The following is a 23723-nucleotide window of genomic DNA, read 5'->3' as shown; positions in this document are numbered from 1 at the left end:
GATGCGTTGTAGAGGACCCCCCAGCTCCGATGCACAGACCTTCAGCAGTCATGGCGATACTCCATCTGGACCCGCTGCTTTGCTGGCATGAAGTCTCCTCAGCTCTCTGCTCACTTGCACTGTTGTAATTATGGGTGGGGATGTCTCTCCTATGCTGGTATCAGCAGAAGGATGTGTGGAGGGTGCAGTACTCCGAGGTGAGAGTGAGAGTGGGTTAGGGTGGTCAAACCTGTTAAAGAAGTTGTTCATTTGGTTTGCTCTCTTCACGTCTCTCTCGATGGTGGTACCCCGCTTCGAGCTACAGCCAGTGATGATCTTCATCCCATCCCACACTTCCTTCATGCTGTTATTCTGCAACTTCTGCTCCAGCTTTCTCCTGTACTGCTCCTTCGCTGCCCTGAGCTGGACTTGAAGTTCCTTCTGCACGCGCTTGAGCTCATGCTGATCACTGTCTTTAAAAGCCCTTTTCTTCTGGTTCAAAAGGCCCTTGATGTCACTTGTAATCCATGGCTTGTTGTTAGCATAGCAGCGTAGAGTTCTTACTGGAACTACAATGTCCATACAGAAGTTGATGTAGTCAGTAGTGCAGTCAACAACTTCCTCAATGTTCTCACTATGAGATCCCTGCAGGTTATCCCAGTCTGTAGTTCCAAAACATTCTCTCAGAGTATTCTCAGCCTCCGGGGTCCACTTCCTGAATGATCGTGTGGTTACAGGTAGGACTCTCACTTTTGGTTTGTAGTGAGGCTGAAGCAGAACCAGGTTATGATCTGCTTTCCCAAGCGCAGGCAGCGGGGTGGCGCTGTATGCGTCTTTAACGTTTGCATACAGTAAATCAATAATCTTATTTCCCCGGGTGTTACAGTCCACATACTGGGAGAATGTAAAGTACCTTAAATTACACATTGTACTGGAATGTACTATATAAATCAATGTTGTTGTTTCTGTTATTGTTAATTTCATGTGTACAGTGACACATACTCCTTCTGCAGTATTAATGCCTTGCATTAATATGAGTGAAACAATGCAGTTTTGGTTTGCATAGTTTCATGATATTGTCTGTGAAATTCACTTTTGATGCTAATTCATAATTCTAAAATGTGAAAATCAAGTTGTTTGGGATGGAAAGCAAAGAATGTTGCCCCCTAAGGGATATTCCATGGCCAAGGCTGCTGTCCCCTTCCTCAGTTGTTCTCCTGTGCTGCTTCCATTTCTCTGATATACAACATGGCTTCACATACTCTTATCATCCTCATTCACTGCCTGTCTGCACGCTGATGCCACAAGCTCTGCCTTGCACCACTCAGGTCAGATGTAACATTATCTGCTCTCACTTTCTCCAACTCCATAAAATGATACAAGCTAGGATCCTTCTGGAGAAAAACTGGTGGTCACACACCCAGGTCAATGGATTATAACAGAAGCTCCTCCACAGGGCTGACAGGTACATGCCCTCAATGTGTGTCCCCATTTTTATGTTCTGCACCAATGTAAACTGTGTTGTGCTTTTACAGAAGGAGAAAAGAACTGCAGATGAAAAAATGCATATGGTAATGGCATGAATTTCACTTTATTTATTTCAACAACAACAACAACAAAATTTATTTCAACAGTACATTTTCATACAAGACATGTAACAAGAGGTTAAAGAAAAACACTGCAATAAAAAAGAAAAACAAGTTAGAAATACATAACTACAGTCATTCAGTCATTTTCCAACCCGCTATATCCTAACACAGGGTCACGGGGGGTCTGCTGGAGCTAATCCCAGTCAACACAGGGCACAAGGCAGGAACAAATCCCACCACAGGGCACACACACCAAGCACACACTAGGGACAAATTAAGATCGCCAATGCACCTAACCTGCATGTTTTTGGACTGTGGGAGGAAACCGGAGCATCCGGAGGAAACCCACACAGACACGGGGAGAACATGCAAACTCCACGCAGGGAGGACCCGAGAAGCGAACCCAGGTCTCCTTACTGCGAGGCAGCAGTGCTACCCATTGCGCCACCATGCTGCACCTCATAACTACAGTATATGAATGAATTAATGAAATACCAAAGGTAGTGAATAAGAATAAAACAATACATACTTAAATAACAGATATACAAATAATAAATAAAGCAGAGTATTTAATTATAGATTCATTTTGAAGTCTCTAGTTCTCAAAATGATAAGTCCGATGCTATGGTCAGATGGTCAATGAGGACAGAAAAAAAAACTCCAGCTGGTGAGATGATGGAGAAAAAAAATTTACAGTGGTTAAAAGACTAAAAGACCACCCAGCCTCCACTGGCCATTCTACTAAACATAAATGCACTGGAGTATTTCCTTACTGTTTTTACACTTCTTCCTAGAAGAGTCCAGGCAGAGGATCTCATCAACAGCTGGAGCATCCAGATTCATTCCAGTATCACAGGTGGCTGCAGTGTATTTTGATCAGAGTAGTGGCACAAAACACCACCACAGACAACTATAAAAGAAAACAGGGAGAAGAGGAGGTTGATAATAATTGCAAATCCAAGAACTTCAGTAAATGACATTTCCCTACATATGTAATCTATTAGAAGTGGAAATAAAATACGCTTATGAAGAGAGCAAATTAAAAAAAAATTGGGTTTTTAGGAGATGCTTAAAATGTTCCACAGTATTACCTGGCATAACTCTATAGGTAAAGTGTTCCAGATGTTGGGTACATGACAGCAAAAGGCTGCTTCACCACTTCACTTATTCGTAGCTCTTAGAATAACGGGCAAACTAGGTTTGAGGCTTTAAGATTATGCATGGGAACATAAAGGGACAGGCAGGCGCTTCTAAATGTTAAGAAGGAGTAACATTATTCAGAGATTTATATACCATTAATAGTATTTTAAAATCGATTATAAAGGACCCAGGTAACCAATATAAAAATGGTATAACTGGTGAGATGTGCTTACATTTTCTTGTAATGGTTAAGATTCTTGCTATTCCATTCTGAATTTCAAGATTTCTTTTGCTAATGAAACTCAAAGTTTCCCTGCAAATTCAGTTTTGCATTAAAATGTTTTGCTCTTCACTACCTTACACTATCCTTAAGGCCAAAGAGGTTATTGTTCCTGAAAATGAGGAATTTGAAAAGCAAATCCCACAATGTTAGCATTTTTCAGGTAAGAACTTGTAAAATAAATAAAGCAACTGTAGCACAGAGTTTACACTTAGAAGTGACTGTTGGCTGTAGGTGGTCCTCAATATGAAACAATTTCAGAACCACTGACTTACCGCACCTATCAGAATAAGACCATGCACTTAAAGTGAAAACTATATGCGGGTTAGCTGAAAAACATTGGAAAAACTCATAAAGTCAAGTGAAAAAATTAATTGGCATTGCGAGGATCTTATTGGAACGATGCAGAAATATGGCCAATACTGTGAACTTCATCAAATTTGTGAATGCAAGAGATAGAAGCACGAAGAAAGAAGGCATACTGGTGAGTGATGGCAAGTTTGGCAAGTTTCTATCTATTCAAGGGGTGTTAATTGCTCTAAATGTGCATGCAGGATAGTGCTGATAATTGTAATTAAGTAACTGATTTCATTACACTTTGAGCAATTTATTATTACAAGTTTACTTTTGCTCCGTCATGTTTAATTTGTACAGTAATTGAAGAAGCTGTTGAGGTTCGGCGTATGTCTGAGCCAGGAAGATCAAAAGTTTCATTCTCTATTTGTCCATGTTGAGTGCATTTTGCACTACATCTGAAGTACATGAATACCATGTGAGCCTGACAGAGACCTACATCAAAAAAACAATTAGTCAATCATTATTTTATATAGTGTCTTTCACACAGCACCCCACCACAAGGTGCTTTACAAAGCACTCTGAAATAAGTAAATTGCATTAAAAATCATTTAAGCATATGACCAATGTCAAAACACAAAAAAGAACACACGCATTATTATGATTTTTCAATGCCTACCTACTCCACCGCTGTTTTATTGCCACTAAGGTACACTCTTAAAAATAATGGCTCTTTACTGGGTTTTGTGGTTCTTTGTAGAATCATTGCTTGAGAAAGAACCGCTTCATTCTGTGAAGAGTTCTTTGCATCAGATGTTGGTTCTTTGTGTTTTGAAAAAAAGTACAAAAAAAATGGAATTTTTAATGTATTGTACACTAGCTATCAGGATACTAATAGATTAAGAAAACCTGCATTCACATGTTTTATTGTGTTGTGGGAGAAATGAACGTATTACTTAAACAAGAAACTTATCCAAGTTAAACAAGAAACCAGGCAGGAGTAAACATATCTATTGTGTCTTCAATTATTCCTTCAGCAGTTGCTAAAGAGGGAGCACTCATCACAGTAGTCTGTTACAGAATGATCAAAAAAGTAATGGCAGAGGTTTGTTTTATAAACAACTGAATTTGCATAACAGTGCTGAATCAATGCATACATTTACTCTGACTGGTTCGTTGGTCTACACCAAAATAACTTATTAAAATAAAAGTCTATTTTATCATACATTTGTTCTTCATATACCTTTAGGTTTAGCCATCTGTGTACAGTATGTGATAACTGTCCAACTTTGTTGTTTACAGGATATATTTCTTTGTCATCTCTCAGTACATTTGGTGTATCACATCAACCTTCTCCTGGTACATATATGTCTTTGTTGTTCACTTGACCTTTATCTGGTTTCCAGATATGCTTGAACAGGTTTTTGACATTTATTAATCCTTTAGTACTTCTAAGATAGATATATCTCTCTTTTATAGCAAAAAAAATCCTGCGACGAGACAAGACTTTTTGGAAGATGTTTTTAAGTCCCGCAAGTCGAGACTTTGGCCATGAGATGTTTTCAAGTCACGCCCTCCTCTCAACCATAGAAAACCATGTACAGTACACGGTAATCTTACCTCTCATTTGTGTGAATCGTGTGGAAGATGACAACATCAACTTACAATATTCCGAAGAATATCTACAACCGTTAACACCGTCTGGTCTTCTTCTGCATGAATTACTGTAGAAAGAAGGATGTATCCAAGAAAGGTAATGTAGTACATCTTCATGGGATAACATTAGACAACAAAGGAGATCTTGATATGCCATTTGTATTAAAATGTTAACAGTTTCCCATTAGAATAGCTTTTGCAAAGACAATTTACAAATCTCAGAGCCAAACATTCGAAAAAGTCATTTTATTTAATAGAGAGAAAGAAACAAAATTCAATCACGTGCAGTTATACGTGGTGTTGTCACAATGAAAGTCCAAACACAGAATCACAATTCAATGTGATAGTGATGAAAATTTTATTCAAAAAATTGTTTTTACTTAAGTTTTACAGTAAAAGTGTAAGTTTAAAACGTTTGTGTGTGTTAATTTCAAAGCCAAACAGAACGAAATCGTATTAGGCCTACGCAACGAATAACTCTAACGCAACATGAAACGTAATTTACATTCAAATTATTACATTTTAATATTTTTAATATGGTTAAATACTCGCTATAATGTAAAATAGTTAGTAATTTGTACATCTGCATCTCCATACGCGAGTGGCAGAACCATAAAGAGGCTAATGTGTAGCACAAGCACAGGGATTGGCGAACAAAGCGAGCAGGGGGCAAAGCCCCCTAGTACTTTAATATGGAAAGCATACCAAATACTTAGCTATTGTTACCAAATTATTGTCTCACAGGTAAGAACTTGTAAAATAAATAAAGCAACTGTAGCATAGAGTTTACATTTAGAAGTGACTGTTGGCTGTAGGTGGTCCGCAGTATGAAACAATTTCAGAACCACTTATCTGGATTATCTGACCCAAGTCAAGTAAACCAAATGACAAAAACCTGCAATCCAATTGGCTGTCCAACAGAGCTACTGAATTTCAGAGCTACAGAGGTCTGCAGCTGGTCCCATGTCATACATATTGTAGCAGCCAGCCTATTACCTTGAAAGTTGGTGGGGTAAGATGGTGATTGACAACAAAATGTCCATAGGTATGCTGAGCTCTGTATCCCACTAACTTGTGGAGCAATTACATTGAAGATTCAAGGAGGAAGGCAGGAAATACCCAGGTTATTGGATAAATAGAGCCTCCAAGAAAATAAGGGGCGTCATAGAGAGAGGCACAGCACGTAACTCTGGAGGACAATCAGGAACAATGCGGCTTCAAAAAAAGCCCAGGAATAGCTGTGGCTTGTTTAATAGCTGGGAGATAATTCTTGTGAAAGTATGGCTGTGAATCCTTCATTGTTAATAAACGCCCATTATCATGCTTAACTCTCATTCAGTGTGTGTCTTGGTGTTTTTATCTCGGTGCTCATTACAATGTTAAAATAACCTACTAATGCAATGCAGTGCTGCTTAATTCACCAGGATATAATCAGCAATGACAAAATAAGGTTCTGAGCAAGGCTTGGTTTTCTGTTCTGTGGAACAAAACACTTTGCTCAAAGAGTCTGCAGCAAACACCTACAGGATCCACATCCAGACATTCCAAGAGTAAGCCCTAGGCAGACCACATTGTGTTAAATTTTGATTTATTTTTACTTCTTTGTCCTTCATAAAGAGGCTTTCACTTTTGGCACCCAAGTGCTAAGTGGTAATTGGCAAAGGGGTAAAGACAAAGTGGCTATATAGAGGAGAAGCAACGTGTTCAGTGAAGATAATTCAAAACCGTATTACAATGACTATCATCTTAACAACATAATCAGTTGTCTGCTGAAAAGATCTCCACAAACACTGTATGTTATGTTTTGCAATAGGTTTAGATACAGGAACGAATAATAATAATAATAACTTCATTCAGTGAACAAACCTTTATTTGTTAAACTGTATAATTGATTGTAGTTTTCTGTCTATAATTTCTGAATATGCATTCCATCTATCCATTTCCTTAATCTGCTTAATCTGCTTCAGATGGCCTTGCCTTTGACAAACTATGGACACAGTGCCAGTCTCACATGGTCATCCAACCAACCAGGGTTCAAACACAGTATACGGTTCTGATTACTTTAAGTCTGTCTATGTATTTTAAGGTTGATAAAGTTTCTTTGTCCTTTATATGACCACCAAAAAAATCCTATAATGGTAGTAACAGACATAATGCACACTGGGTCTTAACAAGTTTGATTTATTTTAGCCAATCAATCTGAGTGTAAAGTAGGAATCACGCAAGGAAAACCTTGTGAACTGTGCTGCAATCTATTCATCAAAGATTATTCGACTGATTGGTTGACTGAATAGTAGTGGTGTTTTCAAGTATAATTACTTGCATGCAGTGGTGTAGTGCAACAAATTGTGGACCCCCACAATAATGCTTGATTCAGGGTGAGGGCCCTCCCTGAAAATATATATTTACAATACAACTTATTTTTGTATCACGCTTTTCACTGAGTGCAGGCAAGAAACACTGTGAACAATTCTCAGTTGAAATACAAGTACAGATTATACTAATTACTTAATACAGAACTAGTACACATATAAATACAGATTTGTTAAAACACATAAAGAACAAGATACTGAATAAACATAAATGGAAACCAACAATTTCTGTTCATTAATTAATGGATGAACTACGGCCAGTTGACAATAGCGAAGATTAAAATCGTACAGGAGAAAGTCAAAAATTAGGTCACAGTCCTGGAGACCTCTGCCACCAGGTCGCCTACATGCTCCTGGGTTTTCAATAGTGGAGTCTGTACTGGCCGTCCAATCTGACGAGAGATTCCAACACCCCTTTATCCAAGATGACTTTTAGGAGGGGAGCCTGGCAGTAGAGCAGTGCCACACTAAGTGCCACATCCAGATACCAAGAAAAGAAACAGAATAAAGAAGGGCTAAAAGAATATTGTGATACTTATATTTCTGTAGAAATGACAAACAAACAGAGATGCAGTATGCACGGCTAATCAGCAACTCTAGTCAGGGTATTCTAGACTAAAGTAGTGAATCTTCAGCCAGGATTTAAAAGCTGACACTGAAGGGGCACTTCTTATATTAGCAGGCAGACCACTCCACAGCTTCAGGGTCCTGTAACTAAAAGCTTGACCTGACCCAGTGTTATTTTATTAAACCCAATTTAACATTCCCATATTTATCTTTTAGACACATTTAACATTTGTAGATGCTGTTGTTGACATAAAAAGACTCTAGTCTGAATAATCCGTGTATCCTGAATGTGCACAAAATGTATAAGAGATTCTTGCCAGACAGATGCAAACTAAAAGGTGCTGTTGGCTGCTGTAATTTACATTATCCCTTGGTCTGTCAGGGCTGTCGGGTTGGTCTGCACATCGTTAAAAATAAGCTTGTGGTCATCTGCAATGAGAAGAGGTGGGCAAGGAAGGCAAGGAGAAGAAACCTTTACTGTTACACTTGCCGCGATGCTCAATTCACCTGATGTACAGTCATCTGCTCTGTTTATGACAGAGGCAGCATTTCACCAATTTCCTCTTCCACCAATGCTTAGATATTATCTTTGGCAGTTTGTCAATGGTCTGTTGTGCCAGTTACTTGATTTGGACAGTGTTCAGTTATTTTCTTTTTCTTCTCATGATGGATCTCTTTGTTGTCTACCAGCTAAGTTATACAGATTTTCCCATGTTAACCTGTCTCCTGCCTATAACATCACATGACACAACACATCATGTTCCCTAAAAAATGCACAAAATAATCTGTTCATTTTGCAAAAATTAAATACATTTGTGTGGCTGACATTGTGGTTGTCTGGCGCAGGGCTGTAGCACAGAACTCTGGGCCCTATACATAAGCAGTCTCTGTGGGCCCCTTCAGCTCGAAAACAAACTTTTCATTCCAGGCTTCAAGGGCCCCCGCACCCCCAATGAGCCATGGGTAATCTTTAACCTCCCCAACCCCACCCCCACTATGCCGCCCATGTCTGGTGATAGGGCCCTTTGGGTCTGGAGGTCCCCCTGCCTGGAAGGGGAATTGCAAGGGGCGTCCACTAAGCCAGTACTTGCATGTCTAACCAAGCAACTCTCCATTCCATATGACAGACTGAAATGTATTAAAACACAAAACCTAATTTAATTTAATAGAAAACACACATCAGTTTACAAGATGTACTGATTGCCCTGGCTTCCATAACATATGGTGGACCTTGTCCCTTTTTATGAACTACAGTTTGCAGAATGGACAGTCTCCTTCTAACCGCACTTATCTGTTATAGCGATATGCACCTTACGATGAGTATTAAATGAAATCAAGGTGTCTTTTTAAATTGATCCTCGTTCTGTTCTTCCAACACTGTCGCTCATACTGCATGCCCTCAAAAGCCTTGTGCCATAGATGAATAAAGATTACACGCTATTTAAGGAAGATCAAAGTGGCATTCTGGCTTTTATTGCCGGCCTGTTCTAAGGACTCTTAATATCTGAACCAGACGTTGTGCTAATCTGTTATTTCTTTATTGCCTCACTTTATTCAAACAAAACATTTTAAGGGCAGCTGAATGTTGACAAGTACAAAGTGGTGCGTGTAGATAGATTAAATATTATTTACAGTATAAATAAAAATAACGCAGATCCACAAAAAACAATGTTTGAAAAGTATTTAGGACATTCGCGTTATCAGAACATTCTCATACACTTGGAAATGGATCAAAGCAATTCAAAAATGAATAAAATATCAGGTTATACAGTACTTTATATACTAGCACACATGCTATTCATCAAAAGAAGTCATATTCGAGCTCTTTAATTGACCTGGAGATTCGTGTGCAGTTCTGGTCATCATGACACTAAAAACTTACACGAATAACAGATGTTCTGAACAAAGCACACGATACCTGAGTCCGTCATATAGCGCCATTCTTCTCAGCTTAGCATATTATGGACATGTTGAGCTCTACCATCCATCCATTGTCCAACCCGCTGAATCCGAACACAGGGTCACGGGGGTCTGCTGGAGCCAATCCCAGCCAACACAGGGCACAAGGCAGGAACCAATCCCGGGCAGGGTGCCAACCCACCGCAGGTTGATCTCTACTATTATTTTAAAAATAAAGTATTAACACATATGACTTTTTGGTATTACGACTGCGATTTTTTCTAGCGAACAGAAGACAGGGTAATATTAAAGCTCAGTTGTGTATTCAATATAATATTACCAAGAAGGCGAAGTTGACGATGACACAGAGGCATCGAGAGTTGCAAAATGCTCTTTATATGTTCCTTCTCTCACATTAAGCTTTTATTAATTCTGAAATACTGTATTAGGCCTTTCAGCGCATCTGTTCGTAACGCAGCCAACGATTTCCAAGGTAAGACTGAAATTAGTTGTGTTCATGTAAAGGCCATCTTCTTTAAGACAATAGAAGAAAATTGCAGTATTTTCGATGTGGCTGCGCAAACACATCGGTAGGTGGCGTCGGTCAAGTGTTCATACATTAAATAGATTTAACTTTTACGTTCCATGAATGCCACACGTTAAACACTTTTAAAACCGAGCATGCCAACCGTCCATAATTTTTTTTCTGACTTGCTAATTTAATCTAAAATCAGAACATCTTCAATTACACCCAAGATCTAATAATCCGGTAAATTCCATCCACTATTTTTCTATCCTTTTGATCAGTTCAGCATTGCAGGGGTCCAGAGAACTCTGAGACTAAGGGTTAAACAGTCCTGACGGGGGCGCCAGTCCATCACAGGGCACACATGGTCGCTTGGCATTTTAAAGAGGTTTGATGGAATTGCTTATTTAAAAAAATAGCGTCTGCCAGCATGTGTGTATTAGGTTCATGTGATTGCTGTTTAATACCTTTTATTGTGAATATTTAAGATATATGCGCAGAGTGGAAAGACCCCATACGTCATCGGAGGTTCTATTCCCACGTGAAGTTAGCATTTTGCCATATTCTCATAAATGTATCACCACGACCATCAAACCCTTTCACCTCACTTTCAAGACAAACACGTTGATAGTTAATTTGGGATCTCGATACTGGGATTTTGACCTCTATCAATTTCTATTTATTTCCTGAACCACCAGCTTTAGGATGTTGGAGAAAAAGCATGGAAACTGCAGAAAAGCCAATGGCATGGCAGAATGTGCACGTTCAAGTCAGAATTCGAGCTAAGTCTCTACTAGCTGCTGCGGCATGATATCGTCCTCTGCTTCAGATGTATTTTATTAAAGTATATCGTGATGGAACCCGGCAAAACAACATCAAATAAAAATGCATAATGACTGTGTCGTGTTTCAAATGTAAATTCTTTAATAAAGGATTCAATTAATTGCTTATTTTACTAGAATTAAGAGATTAAGAAATTATAGAAAGATTTTAAAACTGACAAATACCGTTAAAAAAAAAAGCGGCAAACATAAATGGAACATCTGGACAGCTTCCGTTTTATCGTACTTTCAAATGTTATTCGACTGCGTCATAGCGAGTCTCTTGTGCGTGTTTTCTGACTTTATGATCATGTCATCCTAGATTCCCTCTTTTCTACCAACAAATATATTTTTATCTTCTCACAATCGAGCTACCACTGAAGCATTCAGGGCATCCGTGACTCTTTAGCGACGGTATTGGAATAACGAGGAAATGCTGAAGTCCGGCTGGTACAATGCTTCCTGTGTGGAATGTAAACGATATCCCTGTGTTGACGTAGATTTTATAAGGGGTGCGGAGAGTTGTATGTTTGGGAGGGCTATGCGATGGACGGGCATCCATTCCCTGGCTTATTCCTGCTTTGCCTACGTAGTACCAAAAAACTGTCTTTAGCATTGGCTAATTGATGACTTTGATTTAAAAATGTCATATAATAACATAATATTGCAAATAACAGAGAATTTTGAATAGCTCAATTTAACTTTGGTTCCTTAATATGTGGGTTTATGGTTCTGGCAGATGTTACACCCCTGTCGTCCTACTTCCAGTTGCTTGAGCTTCACTCCGATGTCTTTATCCAGCCGCCTTCGGTCGCAGTTCCCTAAACCACCGCTAGTCGTCACTGTGTTACGGCTGTCCTTGCAGCTTCTGCCGCCGCTCCGTCTCACTTCACATTCCTGCACAGCGACGGATCTGCGAAGAGTGCAGGAGGCTTTCGGTTCTGCTCCGTTTGTCTTGTGCCTTCCCTCATGGATTCTACCCAGTCCAGTACTGTCCCAGTGCTCGCAGCCGCTCGGCATGTCGGAGTTCTTGGTCAGCTTGCTTGGGGAGCGGCTCGTTGGCAGCCAGCAGGCCGAGGTGGACGTGCATTCTCTGGCCGCTCCGCTGCAGCTGCTCGGGCTCTACTTCGGCTGCAGTCGGAACGGCCCCTGCGAGCAGTTCAACACCAGCCTGCGCTACTTCTATAGCACCTTCAAGAAACGCTCGGAACATCGCGGCGAGCTGGAGATCGTATTTGTGTCTTCCGACCAGGATCAGCAGCTCTGGCAGGAGTTTGTGCAGGACATGCCATGGCCGTCTCTTCCCATCAACGAGAAGCACAGGAAGGTAGGGACGTCGCCGGGGATTGGGAGGGGGGACAGGTGCCCTCCTAGTAGGAATGAATCGCCGAGATTTGAGGACAGTTGTCGCTTTACTTTTAACGTGTTACCGCTGGCTAGTGGGTGGACGCAGCTTAGACCTCGGTTTCAGCAAGTAGACTGTCCCGTTTCGGGATGCGCGCCTCCTAACTTTGTGCATCACTAATATGTTCCTCCACGTCTTATTACTACACTTACGCGGTTAATTCTCATATGCAGTGTATCTTAAAATCTCCAGTCTACACGTAGAATGCCCCTTTCATCGTATGGTACTCGATGGAATTCTTAACAATAACTCATTTATCAGGAATTCACCGTGCGTCTTTCGTGTTACGTCACGTTTGACTGTTTTGATCCAAGTGTTGGGTATTTCCATTTCTTATAATAAGTTATCAGATTATATAAAATGTTCCAAAAATACATTCGATAATTTAGCTGTTGTAATATCTGTGCGTATTTTACACGATTGTTTGCTGCCTATTGCTTTCCACGCTCTCCTGTTATAAGTCCCATTATTTCTCTCATGATATTCTGTAGTAGATTTCTTCAGAGTGCCGTAGGATTGTGAGCTGGTGCCTCTTACAGTTTGTTCGTTCATTCTGCCCCTTTTCCCGTCTGTGTTTAGTTGTCACTCTGCGCTTATTCATTTAAACCAGTTTCGTCATGTTCATCTCTTTACTTGCGACAAGACAGCATCGATTTGATTACTCTTTTTAATTTGCTTCCATTTATTCAATGAAAAATACTTTGTTTCTATTTTATGTTACATGCATTGAAACATTTCTTCGTTTTGTGTTATTTTCATTTCATACATTCTCTCTGGATCTTCATTCATTATAATACATACGACTTGTACTTGCCTCATCTTAATATGAATTACAGTATGCACATCCAATGTTTTCAATGCCATTCCCTTGCATTTTAAATATGACTATCAAAGTATTACTTTAAGCCATTATGAGTCATGGATTTTTGAATCTCATAACACCTGTTTGGAGTTGAGGGACAGGATTTCACCCCGACATGGCACCTTTACCACTTCAGTTTAGAGCCACTGACTTGCAGTGACCAATGACTTAGCACTTCGGTCAACTTGGCAGTACTGTATTTAATCCAGCTACACTAAAAATGATTTTAACTTCAATAATTATAGTTACAATGAAATACACTACCTTTGGAATCACGTCAGTAGTAAAGGAGCGTCACTTTTATCCATCATAAATTTTTGACAGGTGTTTGTCCCGCCCCCCTGGCATTTCCGGTACCCGCCGTATGCCACCTGTGTTAATTTGGGTTTTTCCCTGCGCTCTGATCTCTGCCTGTTGTCGGGTGCGCTGTTTGACCGCCATCTGGGCTTTTGTCAGTCGTGCGTATGGAAAATGGTCGGCTGCTCTTAGCTTTGATCCTAAAAAACTGAGTCTGTTCATCTTTGTGATCCGAACCGGTCCTTCGGGGCCCCTATAAGGTGTCAAAAGGTAAGGCAGCAATTTTGGGCGGAGCAGGCATCTTGCTCCTGGCTGCGCACAGCGCCGGGTGTGAGTACAGAGAGCTTGAGTGACAGACCCCTGCAAGAGGATGGAAAAGAAAACTTTACAGAGACTCTATTACACACCCAAGGAGCCTGGCAGTTATGATGGTATTAACAGCTTCTTGAGAAATGTATCAAGTCGTCGAAAAAATGTTAAGCGAAAAAATGTGTTGGAATGGATGACTGGGCAATACACTTACAGTGTGCACAAACCAGCATGGCTGAGGTTCAAGAGAAACAGAACAATTGTTTCAACGGTCGATGACCAGTGGCAAGCCGATTTGGTAGAGATATCTTATTACTCCAAATTCAATGATGGATATAAATTTATCCTTACGTGTATCGATGTGTTGTCAAAATATGCTTTGGCTGTACCGTTAAAAGCCAAGACAGGGAAAGAAGTTTCTCGGGGTTTTAGTTTGATCTTTAGACAGGGTCGAGTTCCTAAGAAGCTACAGACAGATCAAGGCAAAGAATTTCATAACACATTGGTGCAAAAACTACTAAAACAGAACAATATTGTGCATTTTGTCACGAACAGCGATGTAAAGGCCAGCATAGTAGAACAGTTCAATAGAACCTTAATGTCCAAAATGTGGAAATATTTTACATAAGCCAATACTTTCCGGTATATAGATGTCCTGTCAGACTTTCTGCAGAGTTATAACCACAGTTTTCACACCACAATTAAAACAAGACCTGTAGATGTGACTCCAGAAAATGCTCTGAGTGTTTGGAAAACAGTCTATGGTAGGGCCAGGCAAAGAAAATCTACTCCGTGCACTTTGAAAATAGGGGATCATGTCCGAGTTTCAAAATTAAAAGGTGTATTCGAAAAAGGCTATGAGCAGTCATTTACAGATGAAATATTTATTATCGTGGACTGTTTTAAACGGCTCAAACCTGTCTATAAACTAAAAGATTATGCAGGTGATGAAATTCAAGGGACGTTTTATGCAGAAGAGTTGCAAAAAATAAACCCCGATGCTAACCAGGTGTACCGCATTCAGAAAATTCTAGCCACTCGTGGGCGTGGTAGAAACAAGCATGTATTAGTAAAATGGCTTGGCTGTGACAGGAAATTTAACAGTTGGGTCAAGGCTTCAGAAGTGAAAGACATAAGAAGCTGAGAAAGCAAGAAAAAACCATGTCTACAGGCAGAAATGAATTTTATGTAACACTGCCAAGTAATTCATCGGCCAGGACTTTTCCCAACAACACGATAGCATCATACTCTGTTCAGCTAGTCAAGACAATAGAACTGTCCAGAGACTGGGAAGTGGGGTTGGTGGAACTGACTTATCCAAAAACGTTCAATTCCTTCACTCAGGAAGCACAATTTACACTAATGAATGAGGAAACAAGATCAGAAAATTGGACATACACTTTAAACAAAGGCTATTTCAGGGATATAGAAGCATTGTTATTTGAAATGAATCATGTCATTAATAACAACCCAACATCGCCTAAGTTAACGCTTAGATACTATCCTGCCAGTAGAACCGTTCGCCTGATGGCTGATAAAAACATTTTGCTCCATGTGACCGGGGAGCTGGCTTACATTCTGGGATTTGATCCAGAGAAGCCGTCTAACAAGTCACTTCACTCGGCTGAGTGAACACAGGTGTGTTTTTCCACCATGTTCGTGTATACAGATATTTTTGAACCACAACTTGTTGGAGATGCGCATGCGCCATTACTGAGATGTGTAAACATAAAAGGTGAAGACGGTGCAAATGTCACCATATTTTTTGAAAAGCCACACTACATACCTCTCGCCGTGCAAAGCTTTAATACTATAAGGATTGAAATTAAGACAGACCAGAATAAACCAGCTCCGTTCCAGTATGGGAAGGTAATAATCAAGTTGCATTTTCGTCCAGCAAGATCTATCAATTTTTAAACATGCTTGTAACAAAAAACTATGGAGATCCACGCACCTACGCATCTTATTACAGGACACAGGCAGGCAATGGACTACCAGGGTTTCATGGTCTCCCGGTCCAGTACGGTGCCGGTATTGGTGGTATTTTTAAAGCACTCTTCAGAAAAGCAGTACCTCTGTTTAGGCGTGGGCTACAAATTGCTAAACCTCATGTCAAGTCTGCCGTGAAAAGCATTGCTAATGATGTCATGAGTCACGTGGCAGGTGCTGTAATGAATAAAGTTGCAACACCCCAACAAGAAGGTTCGGGTATGATTGTTATAAAGAGAGGTGTTAAAAGAAAAAGACGCACACCCCATCTAGCACTGCTAGGGCCACCTGCATGGCCCAGGAAGAGAGCAAAGAGGAAAAAAGCTCGACACTCTGCTAAAAGAAAAAGAAAAGTCAGCCCAGAGAAGATCCAGAACTAAGCAAAATTCTGGTGATATATTCTAAACATGGCTTTTGTACACTGTGCGTCAGATGAATGTGCAAAATCGGAACTGGACGTATTTCAACTGTCACCAACACAAACCAGCATTGAAAAAAGCTACTATGTCGAAGTGCTGCCTCTCTCCGCATTGTCAGAAAATGCCCCACTTGAGTTTAAGATTGCCAGAAATGATCAATACCTGGACCTCAACAACACACTCCTCTACTTAAGCTGTAAAATAAATAGAAATGATGGAACAAATCTGGCCGCAGATTCACGTGTCGCCCTTGTAAACTATCTGATTGCTTCTCTGTTCAGCCAGGTGGATATCACCGTCGGGGACAGATTGATCAGCCAGAGCAATAACTGTTACCCATATCGAGCGTTTATTGAAACCGTACTAAATTATGGAGATGAGACTCTGAAAATGCAATTTTCAGCTGGCCTGTTCTATAAAGACACACCCGGTCAACACGAAGCCACTGCTCTGGATGGAGCAAATTTGGGCTTCAATAAAAGGGCTGCTTACACGTCCAGAAGCCACAGGGTTGATTTATTGGGTCACATCCATGCAGATCTCTTCTTTCAAGAGAAATTATTAATTAATGGGGTTGATGTAAAAATAAAGTTGGTGCGAAATAAGGATGACTTTTGTCTGATGAGCAATGGTGATCAATTTAAGGTCAACATATTATCAGCATCATTGTTTGTGAAAAGAGTTCAAGTCAACCCAGCAGTCAGACTGGGTCATGCTGAGGCCTTGATGACCAGCAACGCAAAATACCCAATCGACCGGGTTCAAATGAAAGTGTTCAGCATACCTACCGGTAGCTGTGTCTGCAACCAGGAAAACCTGTTTCTGGGACAGCTGCCAAAATTGGTTGTTTTGGGATTTGTTGACAATGCGGCTTTCAGTGGCAACTTTACACACAACCCCTTTAATTTTAAACATAACAACATCAACATCATGGCTCTTTACCTGGATGGAGAGCAGATACCCAGCAAGCCTCTGCAGCCTGATTTTGCTAATGGTCACTGTGTCAGAGAATATTTTCAACTGGTGGAGACCGCTGACAAGAGGATGAAAGATAAGGCCCTGTTAGTTGATCGTGAAGAGTTTGCTAAAGGCTGTTCACTTTTTGCATTCAACCTAAGCCCTGATATGGAATCAACAGGACACTATTCACTCATCAAAACAGGCAACCTCAAGGCCGAAATAAGATTTGCTCAACCGCTGCAAGATACAGTGAATATGATTGTGTATGCAGTTTTTGACAACATCATTGAAATTAACATGCGTCGGCAAGTTATTTACGACTACAGTTAAGCCATAGACATGTTCAGACATGCAGCCTCTGGACACTGTGCAGCTCAGGACCGCCCTTGCATCTGGGCCACTGACACGCATCCATTTTCTGGATGTATTCCCTTCAGATCAACTGCCCAAGGAGAAGTTGGTTGCCAGACCTCTGTTTATGATCGTAAACACAGATCCCCATGATAAACCCGGAAAGCACTGGATTGCCATTTACCTTGCAAATCATGGAAAAGCTGAATTTTTTGACTCGTATGGAATCCCCCCAGATTCTGAAATATTTCCCGAAGTAGTTATGACATTTTTGAAGATTAATGCTAACTGCATCACTTATAACAGTATTCAGTTACAGGAGTTTTTATCAACCAGTTGTGGTCACCACTGTGTTTTTTATCTGAATCAAAAAAGCAAAGGACTTACCATGAACCAAATATTGGACTTGTACCCAGGAGATGTTCGTCTAAATGACCAGATGGTTGTTAGATATTTTCATCAAATAAAAAGAGGACAAACTGAAAATATGAAACTGGATATGTTTACCCAGAAATCAGAAATAAGTCAGTCGTGTGTTTGCTTTTGCTGAATATTATATGCAGAAAAAAAAAAAAAAAAAAGATGTTGCAACTATCTGTATCCCCTTATTTGAAAATAAATAAATAAATGAGATATTAATCAACATAAAGCGTGTCTGTGGTCATTATAGTGAATAATCCAATAATCAGACAGATAAAAAATTAATAGGGTCTGTTTGTATATATATATTTTTTATTTATTTATTTATTTTTAAATGTTCACACGGTAATAACACATGGTGTAAAAGCATTTTTCACACAGTTAACAGAATCATGATACAATCAAACAAACGAAATCATCTAAATGAAAATAATAATAGTGATAATACACACTAATAAAACTCTGTATATGAAATAAGTAGCTTCCTTATTTTTCAAAGCCTTAATACAGGGTGTAAAAGTATTTTCACAGCTTCATGATACAATCAAACAAACAAAATGATCTAAATGATAATAATAACAATAATAGAAATAATACATACTAATAAACAGCCATATTAAAACACTATTTTTTCTACATTTATTTTTAAAACACTTTTATTCATACTGTGAGCCATGTGTGTTTTTTTAATAGTTGACTTTTTCTAAAGACTGGGCGTTTTCTGATCTGTCTAACCAGCCTGGGTGTTTCAGCTACAGAAGCAGAGGCCCTGTCGAGCATTGTTGGAAAATCACGTGATACAGGCGGACGAAGCTGTTTACGGCTGGTTTGAATCGCATTGGGGTCATTTTTAATCTCTTGAAATAAAGCCCGAACACCCAAGTTCGGAAAAATGGACCCGGGCACGTTAATTTTGGCCATAGCGTTAAAGAATAAATCCCAACCTTTTGGTTTTCCACTCTTATTTAGCGTCCCTGCCTGCGTGGCGAACTTGATCAGATCAACCATATTTGTGCCAATAACGGGTGTGCCTTTATATAAAAATTCTCCTCTTTCATTCCAGGACGTTGTGGTCGAGTTTTGTGTCATTTTCCGAATTAGCATTTCCGTATTTTTACGGTCTGCGGTGGGTTGGCACCCTGCCCGGGATTGGTTCCTGCCTTGTGCCCTGTGTTGGCTGGGATTGGCTCCAGCAGACCCCCGTGACCCTGTGTTCGGATTCAGCGGGTTGGAAAATGGATGGATGCATGGATGTTTATGGCCTGCATATATGACTTAATCCTATCCAAATCGATAAAACGGAATTCATAGTTATGCTCTGTAGCTCTAAACCTTTTCATCTGTCTTTCAGATTCCCTTACAATTTCAACATGTGCATTAAGAGCCGAAGAATCTGTTTGGTCTCTTGTTCTATTAGCCCTAGGACCCCTGGAACATTTCAATCGCCTTTTCTGATAAGCAGACAGCCGTTTGTATTTCTTTTTGATCTTTCTGATCATGTTTAAAAATGTGTTACTAAGTTTCATTTTAGCTTGCTTTAGTCATATAGAATTTGTACCTGAACCGGTACCCAGACTTGTACAATCTTTTAAGATCACGCTTTCCAGTTTATGCAGCCTTTGGCAAGCTGTCTGAAGTTCAACTACTGGTATGTGCTCAGAATCAAAAATGCCTGAGATACAGGTCAGAAGATATTTCTTTAAAATATTACTGTTAGGACATAATATCTCCTCAATAAAAGCTGATAAAAACTGTACACCTTTACGTCTGTTGCTAAATGAATTAATAATTCTAACAGCACACATCAGCCATTTCTCGATTAAATGATGCACACGGTTATCAACTTTATCATCTGAATGAATGGTTTTTCCAGACTTGGTTGTTGCTTTTTCTGTTTTCTTTCCTTTGGAAATGCTACCAACCGATTGCCCAAAATCTGAAAAAAATTAAATCAACCGCAATCTTAATAGCTGTATAATATAAATACGATTACGCACAGCCATTCATTAAGCTCGCCGCCCCAAAAGGGCCCAAGAAATAGCGACACACGCCCAATCTTTTTTCTATACAGTTTTGCTCATATTCTGAGGCCTTTGGGCGACAAAGTTCTTATCAGTCGGGTGCACACATGGCTAAGCAAGGTTAGCAGTCCACGTCAGGGCGTTGGTCAGCGAAGTTCTTATTGATGCCTTGCACAATGGGTTATGCAAGCCGGGGACCCCTATCCATGTGTTGCTCTTGCCTAACGCTAGGGTACATTGAGCGCTATAATAATAATAATAACAATAATAATATATTCTATTTATATAGAGCCTATTCTATGCACAAGGCAATTACAGAATATAAGAAGCAGATCATAACGTCATAAATAAATAAAGAAGATTACGACCAAAAATTCAAAGAAAAAAAATAAATAAATAAAGCACAAACACATACAGGCTGACCCCTGAAGATCACAGGTGTCCTTATTGTCTGTTATATGAACGCCAAAATACATACACACCCCGATTTTGATATTAACAACAAAATTGTATTTTTTCTTATTTTCATACCTGTAGGTTGCCGAGGTGCCGTCACACTTCTTAATAAGGTGGTTGCAACTCGTCTTGGCGGTTTTGTGGTGCTTTTTCTCGGTGAGGCTGTCGTTGATCGAGATTCAAGCAATTTCTCACGTGCTGAAATATTGTTCAAATAAAATAATAATAATAATAATAATAAGGTGATGGATGTATTTTTAAAATTAACATTGTACATACAAATATCCTTATAACCTTTAAGGTGTAAACTAATGATTTTTCATTAATTATATATATATATATATATATATATATATATATATATATATATATATATATATATATATGTATATATATGTATATATATATATATATATATATATATATTATACAAATCTTACCGGATAATTCGGTACTAATTCTATGTCGATCGGAAAGCTGAGCATCAAATTCAACCGAATCTAAGAAGCAAGCCATAATGCTCCAGGAATGCAGAATGCATTAAAATATTTTAATGTGTAATTCGGCTCAAGTCAGCTATATATTAGGCTGATAACCATCTAACATTAATCAAACATTATCGTTTATAAACACACGGTGAAAACGTAAATAAAAATATTCCATGTAATTTTATCATTTTATACCATGTATCAGGGTACCACTGGAATGTTCCAGCGTTATCACCTATAGACAGCCGGTGAAAGGCATATTCCAATGAATTTTTATAAAATTTTATTCTATGGGTACCTCTAGAATGTTCCAACAAGAACTCGGGTCTTATCTCAACAAACAGCAACAGATGTTAATTTTGTAAAGAAATAATAATGATAGAATATCACAACGTAATGCACAATCATAATAATATACACAATTTAAAAGTACATGTCTTACTTTTGCACTTCTGCTCGGATGCGCAGTGAAATCTCCTGGCTTAGAAAAACGACTGCCCGAATACCCAAAGCATCATTGTATGTGTTACGATATTTTTGTCTGTTGCTGTTTAATCCATATGCTAATACATTTTCCATGGACAGAGTCGTTCATACTTTTTTGACAGCAGCGCCATGTTGCCTTCAATCCATAAACTTTTCACATTCCCGCCAACAGGTCTGTATCCTGATTGGCTGGCATGAACATGGGAAGGACTCGTTGCAGTTAGCGCATGCCCGAACCAGCCTGGTGTAATGCCATTGATTAGCTTAACATGAGGCTTGTGTTTGTTGATTGGTTAAAAATATGCTGGCGGGTTATCTTAAAAAATCTTATCTTTAAATGCTTTGATTGGCCGAGCGTTGTAAAAGCGTCACCCAAAAGCATATTTAAAGAGGGGTTTTTGCACCGAAAGCCTCTGGGCCTCCTCAATAACAAGAATTGGGTATGTTGTGATGAGCGCAGGTGTCCATCCCGTTCTGACCGATACTTAGCAGGTTGGCATTGTCCACTGCTATTAAGGTCAGAAAGAAGACACTAACACTTGTTTACAGCTATCTTCTGACCGAGCAATAGCTGGCTGGCTGAGACCGTCGCTTTGCAAGGTTTTAACCGACAGCTTACCAGTGTCCCTGTGTCGCTGGACCAGTCGAGCGTTCTTGCTGGTGGATCGCGGCATTGCCGCTTGCTGCAGGCCGTTTACCCGTGTCGCTGGGGCCAGTCGAGCATTCTCGATGGTCCGTCGCGGCATTGCCGCTTGCTGCAGGCCGTTTACCCGTGTCGCTGGGGCCAGTCGAGCGTTTTCGATGGTCCATCACGGCATTGCCGCTTGCTGCAGGCCGTTTACCCGTGTCGCTGGGGCCAGTCGAGCGTTTTCGATGGTCCATCACGGCATTGCCGCTTGCTGCAGGCCGTTTACCCGTGTCGCTGGGGTCAGTCGAGCGTTCTCGCTACCCCGTCGCGGCATCGCCACTTGCTGCAGGCAGCTAACCCGTGTCCATGTGTTGCTGGACCAGCCGAGCATTCTCGATGGTCCGTCGCGGCATCGCTGCTTGCTGGTTCATCGCTGAGACACACCATTGTTTTCTTTTTACTAGAAAGAAGCAAGACATGGATTCTGAAGCAACAAAAGCGACCGTTAAAGCAGAGGCCAAGCTCATCATTGTAGAAGAATACCAGCCTATAGATGGTGAACCAGAGAAATCTAAACAGGTAATTTTGAATGTATTGTTTTTTGTTTTTTGTTTTTTTTCTTGGCTTACAGTTGTATTGCTTTTTTTTCTTTTTAAAGGAGCAGCCCAAAAGAGAAACTCGCCAGTCCGTGAAAAAGACTGAAGCATCTGCTGGAGGCCAGAAGACATCTGACGAGAAAAAGACTGATGCACCTGTCCTAGACGACAAGACCTTAGACATGGTGAGTCTGGAGTCTGGGTTTAAGACATTTTCTGTTAACCCTATCTACATGGCGGTACAAAAATAGGTTCTCATTTTTATTTTATTTTAACTTGACAGATTGCATGTGCGGAGCCCAAGTATTATGCAAAAGAAGTAATTTCTGCAACATTGAAAGGCCTTATCGCTAAAAAGAAAGATGATTTAAACCCTGATGTTAAAGAATTAATGCGCAACATTGAAAGGCTTACTGAAAGAATGCCTGGCTTACTGGAGTGTTTCCTTCTTTCGGATAGAAGGCCCGATGTAAAAAGCATACCGGCCATTTCACGCATGACTAGATGTATCTATAGATCAATAGGGAATACCGTTCCTGTAATGACACGTGATACATTTTTGTGTCTTTTAAGCTGCATAGCCTATATCTGTTCCAACACTGAGGACGATTGTGTTGAGAAAGCTATCCAGATGGCTTCTGAGATATTGTCCAGAATTCTGTTATGTTTTAATGATAGCCCGTTAGGAATATGCGTTTTTCGTATGGGAATATAACTTTTCTTTTTCCCTATATTAGAGTGACTTTAAGATGGCCGGTGAGGTCTTTAAACACGTTGTAAAAGATTGTTCAACTTCAAGTCTGAAGTCTCAAGACCTGTGTGTAATTTCCCAAACACTTGTCAACCATCGCAGTCACAGAGCCGGATTGATTTTAATGAAGCATTGTGTGAACGCTGTTGTAGCTTCCATGGT

General features: G+C 39.9%; 2 protein-coding genes across 2 annotated transcripts in view; one reads left to right on the top strand and one right to left on the bottom strand.

The window, feature by feature from the left end:
- Positions 1-23723, bottom strand: part of LOC114655548 (multidrug and toxin extrusion protein 1-like) — a 276585-nt gene that overhangs the window by 150680 nt on the left and 102182 nt on the right. The gene's annotated exons all lie outside the window — the stretch shown is intronic.
- Positions 12106-23723, top strand: part of nxn (nucleoredoxin) — a 337134-nt gene continuing 325516 nt past the window's right edge. Inside the window, exon 1 of the mRNA XM_051930854.1 lies at positions 12106-12450. Within this exon, the coding sequence (XP_051786814.1) occupies positions 12142-12450 (309 nt within the window). The 5' untranslated portion in view covers positions 12106-12141. The remainder of the gene's footprint in view (positions 12451-23723) is intronic.

This window comes from Erpetoichthys calabaricus, chromosome 8 (genome assembly GCF_900747795.2).
Source record: "Erpetoichthys calabaricus chromosome 8, fErpCal1.3, whole genome shotgun sequence".
Taxonomy (NCBI): Eukaryota; Metazoa; Chordata; class Cladistia; order Polypteriformes; family Polypteridae; genus Erpetoichthys; species Erpetoichthys calabaricus.
The sequence above is the reverse complement of the archived record's forward strand: the minus strand, read 5'-3'. Positions and strand labels throughout refer to the sequence as shown.